This window comes from Lactuca serriola, chromosome 7, assembly GCF_051521515.1.
Source record: "Lactuca serriola cultivar US96UC23 chromosome 7, Lser_US96UC23_V15, whole genome shotgun sequence".
Lineage (NCBI taxonomy): Eukaryota > Viridiplantae > Streptophyta > Magnoliopsida > Asterales > Asteraceae > Lactuca > Lactuca serriola.
The window spans coordinates 132581902-132590521 of NC_136414.1; the positions used below are offsets into that span (position 1 = coordinate 132581902).

Genomic DNA, 8620 nt, shown 5'->3' on the forward strand with positions numbered 1-8620 from the left:
AGATAGGTTGAGAATTCTCAGCTCAATCCAACCCAACCTTTTTAGTAATGTGGTTAAAATCGAGTTGACCTATGTATTATTTTTCCAACCTAACCTGTTTAATAAACATGTTGAACTTGGGTTCATCCATTTAAATTTACAATAATAATAATAATAATCCTTAAAAAATAACGGGAGTACATATTTGAAATAATCCTTAAAAAATAACTTAAAACTTTAAAACTCCAATAGTTGTTGAAGTTTGGAAATAATACAACCATACGTCTATAAGTCCATAACAAAATACAAATCAAATCTTTACGACCATAAAACATTATAAATATTTAATTTCTGAATTTGCCCAACTCGATTCATTTTCACCAACTCGACTTCCAATAATGATTACTAACCTGCATTTTTTGAGAAATAAAAAATAATAAGGGATATATACAGTAAAGTCCCAATATTTTCATCGATTTGACAAGAAAGTCCTAAACTTTATTTTTTTGACAGTAAAGTCCAAATTACCGGCAGTTTTTGACACTTTTACCCTTTTTTCCCGGTTAGCCAGTAATTATGATTTTTTTGTCAACAAAATAAAGTTTAGGACTTTCTTGTCAAATCGTCAATTAGGACTTTACTGTCAAAAAAATAAAGTTTAGGACTTTTTTGTCAAATCATTGAAAATATTGGGACTGTAGTGTATATATAATTTTTTTTGGTTAGAAATTTAATGATATAATACTCTTTAAGCATAAGAGTTATTGAAACCTTCTTTAATCAGCTAGATCCTATTGAAATCCTTTACGTTCGCTTCTTGTTAAATCGTTTTTTTAATCTCAACAAACCGACATTGAAAAAAATTGAGATAATCAAGAAAGAAATAAAGAACCAGAGTTATATTGGCCTTTTGCAGTCTCAAAAATGGAGAAATTAGAAACCTAAAAAAACAAAATTGTCCTGGCTTTATACAAACACAAACAACACATGCATAGTCAAAAGGGTGTGAATGTGGAGAAGAGAAAGAAGAACAATTTCGTTTTTTTCGGTTTTTATTTCTCCATTTTTGGGGCTGCAAAAAGCCAACAGAACTCTGGTTCTTTCTTTCTTTTTTCTTGATTATCTCAATTTTTTTCAATGTCGGTTTGTTGAGATTAAAAAAACGATTTAACAATAAGCAAACGTTAAGGATTTCAACAGGATCTAGCAGATTAGTGAAGGTTTCAAAAACTCTTATGCTTAAAGCGTATCATACCATTAAATTTTTAACCAAAAAAATTATATATACACTAAAGTCCTAATATTTTCAACGGTTTGACAAAAAAGTCCTAAACTTTATTTTTTTGACAGTAAAGTCCTAATTGACGATTTGACAAGAAAGTCCTACACTTTATTTTTTTTAACAAAAAAGTCCTAATTACCGGCTAACCGGGAAAAAAGGGTAAAAGTGTCAAAAACTGCCGGTGATTTGGACTTTACTGTCAAAAAAATAAAGTTTAGGACTTTCTTGTCAAATCGATGAAAATATTGGGACTTTACTGTATATATCCCAAATAATAATCAAAATATAATATTCAATTAAATAATAATACTAAATAAATATAAATTAAAAAAGATTTAAAAAATTTAAACAGCGGCGGGTTGTAAACAGGTTGGAAATTTCAACCCTAACCCAACCAATTTAATTAAAAGGGTTAGACGGGTTGACCCGTTTAATTAAACGATTGAGAATATCAACCCAACATGCTAATTACTAGGATGGGTTCGGGTTAGGTTGACGAGTTAGGTTAAGATGGCTAACCCTAGTCAAATGTCTTGTGTGACAAGAAGGTTTTGTTGAACCCGAAAGGGAAACTTTACAAAGTAGTAATTAGGTTTGCTATGTTGTATCAATTTGAATGTTGGCCGGTGAAAAAGGACGAGAGGAAGATGGAGGTAGCTAAAATGAGGATGTTGAATTGACTTGTGGTAAACTTTGTTGGATAGAGTACCGAACGGAGTTATAAGAAACTCATATGGGAGGCGCATGCATCAATGAAAAATTAAGGGAGTGACGTTTGAGATGGTATGGACATGTCATAAAGAGACCATCATTAACGACCGTAAGGAGGGTAGAGAAATAAGTTATTATCATTATTAATATAGAAATGAATGGCCACTTTAGCAAAAATAAATTATTATTATTATGTTCGATTTCCTGGTTTGATTGAAATGTTGCACAAAAATAAATTAATGTAATCTATCGTAGTTTACTTGTACGGTTTTTACCAAAGGTTTGTAGTCCACAATATCAAATGTATTGGAAATGCTTCTCTCTCCCAAGTGATGTGGCAAAGGGTTCAAGTACCATGGTGCAAAAAAAATATGGATTAAAAATAGGATTAGTAGGTGTTTATGCGTGTTTGTCGTTCTAAAAAGAATGGTATAGTTTCCTTTTTCTTTTTCTTTTTTTTTTTTTTTTTTTTTTTTTGCTTCTTATTTTATCTGCTTCCCTCATGCACATAAACTCTAAAAGAAAAGGTTTTTTGATAATGGATAGTTGACGTTTGAAACAAATTCTTATGTGTTTTAAATGAAGCTTTAGAAAACAAATACTAGTATGTATTTTGTATTTTACATTAAGCTTTAACAAGTATTCATAAGCACATATATAAATTAAACAGTTATGGCCAAGTAATCCAATATAATGTGTACTTTATGTTCTGTAATGTGTGCAACAGCCTTCAAGTATGTACATTTATTAATATCAAACCACTATGGAACAAATTGCAAGAAATAGCAACATACTTTACTCTTTTTACCAATATAGCCAACATACTTACATTTTTGCCAATAAGAACAATATGTAACTCATTATAGCATTATAGCACTGTACTTACAATTCTTTATTCATAATAGCAAAACAAGTAAAATTCTTTATAAATAATTGCAATATATAATAAATAATGTACAATGCCTATATTTGTAGCAAAATGCAAGTATATTGCTGTTATAGGTACAAAAAAACAAATAAAGTACATTGCTATTATCAGTAAAGAAATGTAAATATGTTGCTATTTATGTGTGAAGAACAAAGTACATTGCCCATATTGACCAGTCCCTGAAAAAGTCGATGCAAGATGCACTCAAACCATCAATGAGAGCATTAATTCAATACACTCTTTCAGGAGGACATTGATGACCATGGTATTGGTTTTAGAAGAAAGTGCAAGAAAGTTCAGTTGAAATGCTCAATGATGAGTCAGATGCTGATGTGGCAAAGTTGGAATTAAAACCAGAACAGACTTCCAAAAGGAGAGGGACTAAATCCGAAACAGCAGTAAACTCCGGGGGGCCTTCTGATTCTTTTCACGTTGAAGGTGAGAAAGAAGAAGCAGAGAAACAACATGAAGTTCATTGTTCGCCTGTTAAGAGTCCTCTAATGAAGCAGATAGTCCATCAGAAACAGAAAAAGACGAAACTGCCCCTGAAAGTTAGGCTGAGAATGTTTCTTCCCCTTCCCCATCTCAAAGCGACAGCCTTCCAAATGAAAGTCACTTCAAGAAACCCGTCCGGTCTTTAAAAAACAAACTCTTCAAAAACACGAAATCGCCCCTGAAAACGCCGATTCCCCATCCAAAGGCGGTTGTTGCCAAGGAGGTCAAACTTCCAGCCACCATTGATGAATCAGAAGATGGTGGAGCCGCTAGTGATTCTGATGATAAACCTCTGAGGAAGCACAATAAGAAAGTGGACACAGGTAGTTCAGGGGCAAAATCGTCAAAACAATCAAGGAAGAAGAGCAACTAGGCTGGTAAGAAAATGGATGTGGGTGATCAGATGGAAAAGAAGGAAAAACAGGGTAAGAAAGTAGATGAGACTATAAAAACAATCTGTGAAGAAAAGAGAAGATAGTGATTCAGATGCTAAACCACTGAAACAATAGGTTAAAAAGGGGGAGAAAAGTAAGGTAGAAAGTAAAAATGTTGAGGAAGATGAGGAAAGTGATTCAGATAGCAAGCCACTTAAGCTGTCTGCTAAAAAGGGTAATGCTGGTAATTTAGGTGATGTTAAATCTTCTTCAAAGAAGAAAGATGATGGAAGTGGTAAAACTGTTACAGAAAAGAATCAAATAGAAGAAGACTATGTAAATAATTAAAAAGATTCAAAGAACATTAAATAAAACTAAAATATAAAATACTAGTTTATGAATTAACATCATGAAAAATAGGTATTTCATAGCATGTTTAGTGTCTTCAACCAATAAGAAATTTTCATAATAATTTGTCATTATAACCTCAATGTATAAGTTAGACATAGCATAAACCAAGAAACTGTTTCACATAAATGACTGTTAAAACTTGAAAGTGTTGATCAGCATGTGAGACATCCATTTCTTGGAAAATATAATCTTGCAGCCCTTTTTTCCTTTTAACCAAATCAAAGAACAGATATAATATAAATACCTTAAAGTGCTGCTACAGAACCAGATTGAGCTTGTTCATATCCCTGCTCCCCATTTACAATCCGCTGCTCAACTCCATTCCCATTCTGCTGCCAATTCCCATGGTTTTGTCCACCACCATTCCCATTCCAGCTTCCATTGTTGTATTGTTGCCCATTTCCATTCCCATTCCAGCCTCCATTGTTATACTGCTGGCCATTCCCATTCCCATTCCAGCCTCCATTGTTGTACTGCTGCCCATTTCCATTCCAACTTCCATTGTATTGTTGCCCGTTTCCATTACCATATTGCTGTGTGTTTCCATTGTTGTATTGTTGTCTATTCATAATATCATTTCCATTATCATTTTGCTGCCCATATCCATACTGATTCCTCTGTCCATAGCCATTTACAGTTCGAGGTACACCTGGCACATAACCTGTCCCTCTTGCAATTAAAAGTCTATCAATTTCTTCTTTACGCCCTAACTTATCAAACACCTCTAACACATACTCCTTGAGAACAGGGGCAACCCCAACACCATAGGTAACCATTTGTTGCAACAAAATCAAAGTCGTGTCATAATTAGAAGCTACACAGAGTGCCCTGATCACCATATCATAAGTAGTAGCATCTGGTTTCGGGTCTCTTTCAGCCATTTTAGTCAAAATGGGCTCACACTCCACAATCTTTCCATTCTCAATCATACTAGAGAACCATTTGTTGGCATAAGTAGGAATCACTCTCAAACCAACATCCACCATCTTGGCATATTTATCTATAGCTTCATCAATTCTTCCCGCCTTGAAATAAGCATCAATCAAGGTTTTATAAGTGTTGACTTCAGGTGATAAAGATTTGCCACATAATTCCACATACATTCTTTCTGCATCATCTATCATGTCATTCTCACAGTACCTCATGATTATATTGTTAAAACCTGCTGCATCCATTGAAAAAGGTTTTGACTTGGGTGCATTACCAGCCTTCTTGAAAACACTATAAGCCTCTGATGCTTTCCCCATTTTGAAGCATTCATTTACCATGATATTAAAGGTATCAGAATTCACTGCTTGGACAACAGGTGGAGTGTGCCTATCTAACATGCTATCAAACAAAGCCTCGGCCTCTGGTTTCTTGTCCCATTTAAGAAGAACTTCTAAAAGAACATTACATGTAGCAGGAACCATTTTGAATTCTTTATCTAATAAAGATTTGTAAGACTCCATGGCTTCTTTTGGCTTACCTTTACTAAAGAACCACTCCATGAAAGTAGCATTAACAATACCATCATAAACCATGCACCTACTTTTCAGCTCATCAAAGAATTCATTGGCTTTTTCCAGATTATCCAAATTGAGAAAGCCAGATATGATGTTGTTGAAGACAATAGAGTCAGCCCCGTGGCCATCACTCACCATTTTCCATAACAAGTTCACTGCTTCATCAATACGCCCAGCATCAATTAAACCCTTGGTTAAATGACGAAAAGTAACTGCAGATGGGCTAAAGGGAGCATTGTCCTTAATGTGTTGGTAGACTTCCAGGGCTTTATCAACTTCTCCGTTTTCACAGTGAGAGATAATCAAGAAATTGTAGGAAACAACATTAGGAACTATGTTAGATTGCTTGAAGAAATAGGCAAAAAGAGCTATGGCATCCAAATACCGCTTGGCGCGATACATAGAGCCAATGATCGCGTTGCAGGTGAAAACTGTAGGACGTGTGCTGGAAAAAACCGATTGTCGAGCAACAACAGAGGCGTTTTCGAGGTCTCCGGCTCGGATTAACGATTGGACACGGTTGTGGAGGCTGAGTCGAGGTCCAACTAGGGCAGACGTAGTATCAGGTTGGTTAGGGTCGCGTCTAGGGCGTGGAGCATTTGGATCACGTTGGAGGGCGTGGAGTGGGGGCTCAATACGGAGGCGACGTTTGCGACGACGGCGTTCGGCGGCGGCTTCCTCTGCTGAAGTAAAGGCAAAGGTTCTAACAGGGATTAGGAAGTTAGGGTTTGTTGTTGGAGAGTGGAGAGATAGGGACTGGAGGTTGAAGGCGGCGGCGGCGGTGGTGGTACGGATAGAAGTGGGACGGCGGAGAGATCGGAGAATTAATCGAGCAACCGTCATGGTTGGACGTGGGGATTGGGATTTTGGAAGAACCCTAGTTAAACCCTGTGATGAAGAGCTAAATATCTGCGTTCGTTTTCTATAACAGAGTATCGTCTCAAAAACCTCGACTGTTCTACGTGTGCAATAATGTTTAAAATTTACAAGTTTGCCATCACTCGAACTCAGATATTTTATATTTCAGTTCATGATTAAAAAAAAAAAACAATAAAAAAAGAGTAAGGAACGACTCTGCTGGGGATCGAACCCAGAATCTCTGGTTCCGTAGACCAGCGCCTTATCCATTGGGCCACAGAGTCAACTTGATAGATAAAAGCTAATTAGCTTTATTATTCTAAAACGTATAAAGGAGTACCTTGAATAGACGATAATTTAGGTTTTGTTACTTTGAATGCATGACCATAAAACAAATTTTATTTTCCGACGAATAAGCTATTCGAAACACATAAAACTAAACTTTTGATTCTGTTAGATTTTATATGTTTTGTATCATTGTTTATAATGTAGGGTGTTATATGTAAATATTGTATACTCTTGTATTATATATATTAGATGGAATACATGCATACCCTAATAGGGTTTATTTTAAATATCTATCATGATATCAAGCCTAGCATTCAAACGGCGCCAACCCTAAAAAAAAAAATTCTTTTCTTTCGTTGGACCTGCTGCAAACATCAACATCCCTGTCAACTGCAATTTGCTGCTACCTCTCTTGGATCAATATCGTGCCTATTTTCGGTGATTAATCGATCAATTGGTCATTCATCTCACGCTCCATTTCGTTGCTACCTGTCTCGGCATTGGCGGAGCTTTATAAGGGCAAGGGGGGTTGTGCCCCCCCTGATTTGTTGTTTATAAATAGTCCTTATAGTTGCATTTTATACATTTTAGGCCCAAAAATATAAATTTTTTGCTATGCCCCCCCCCCCCCCCCTGTTTACCAATTTTTATACATATTATATTTTCGGCCCCCCGAATCAAATGTTGAAGCTTCGCCCCTGTCTCTCGGATCAGTTCAAGCATTACACTAGTTATCTACGGGTTCATCATTCCAGTTTGTTGGCCTTACCGTCTTTGTAGGTATAATTCTTATCACTGTTGCATCTCTTTATTTTACATGTTATTGTTTCTGTTTCCCCAGATCTATGACAACATCAACAACATCCTCTACTGCTATTCCCACAAAACAGCAATCGGTCTATGTTGTTACGAATGTGTACGACCATTTTAGTTTTAAACTAACATCGGATGGATCCAATTACAAACTTTGGAGGCGTATTTTTCTAGACCTTTGCAGAAGTGCAAAAGTTCAAGGTCATGTTAATGGGAAATCTCTCCCTACTGGAGATGATGATGAAGATTGGTACTTTATTGATTCCCGAGTCAGATCTTGGTTTTACTCTACATGTGACTTAAATCTTCTCAAAATTATATCTAGTGATGACTGTACAACAAAAGATTTATGGGATAAGCTACATATTCAAGACCAATTCCGCAATACAAAGAAGGGTGCTTCTTTAATTATAGATTTTTGTCATACATTGAAAAACATTGTTGATTCTCTAGCAAATGTCGATTCTGAAATCTCAGAAACAAAACTTGTGATGCGGATCTTGAGACAACTCATGTCATCTTATCACAACATTGTAAGTTTCATCATTCACAAGGATACGTTCCCTTTCTTTCTTGAGGCTAAGAATATGTTGTTACTACATGAAGCTCGTGAAGAAAATGCTGACATGCCCACTGATAACAACGCCATCACCACTACTCTCTACTCGGTTTCTACCACAACCGGGAAACAGAAAAATAATAGGTGGAATAAAAACCACACTGGTGGTAAGGGTTCTAACAAGGGGGGGGGGGGGGTAATCTTGGTACTTCTGTGAATGCTAATCCTTTTGCAGGAACAAACACAAGTTCTTAGTCTCAGTTTGCAGGTTTACTTGGAAGTGCACCTCAAGACAAGCAACAACTCGCAAACAACAACATTCAAGGCTCTCCATTTCAGCATTTTTTCATGTCACATCTCTTGGAATCACGCCACATCCCTTGCTTGGACCTCCCTCCGGTTGTTACCAGCTACCAC

General features: G+C 36.1%; 1 protein-coding gene and 1 non-coding gene across 4 annotated transcripts; both read right to left on the reverse strand.

Annotated features, from left to right (window-relative positions):
• Nucleotides 1-252: 252 nt before the first annotated feature.
• LOC145061311 (pentatricopeptide repeat-containing protein At1g10270-like) lies at nucleotides 253-6629 on the reverse strand. Of its 3 annotated transcripts, none has more exons than XM_079008752.1 (2): nucleotides 4425-6629; nucleotides 253-389 (listed from the first exon to the last, which is right to left on the reverse strand). In XM_079008752.1, exon 1 carries the CDS (start codon nucleotides 6526-6528, stop codon nucleotides 4426-4428), a length of 2103 nt encoding a protein of 700 aa, XP_078864878.1. In that variant the 5' UTR covers nucleotides 6529-6629; the 3' UTR covers nucleotides 253-389; nucleotide 4425. The 3 variants fall into 3 exon arrangements, with proteins under 3 accessions (XP_078864878.1, XP_078864877.1, XP_078864876.1); XM_079008751.1 differs by lacking the exon at nucleotides 253-389 and adding an exon at nucleotides 2892-3687; XM_079008750.1 differs by lacking the exon at nucleotides 253-389 and adding an exon at nucleotides 2892-4070.
• A 125-nt stretch (nucleotides 6630-6754) lies between these two features.
• Nucleotides 6755-6827, reverse strand: TRNAR-ACG (transfer RNA arginine (anticodon ACG)). The gene has a single exon. It is a non-coding gene; the product is annotated as a tRNA-Arg (tRNA).
• Between the last annotated feature and the right edge of the window lie 1793 nt (nucleotides 6828-8620).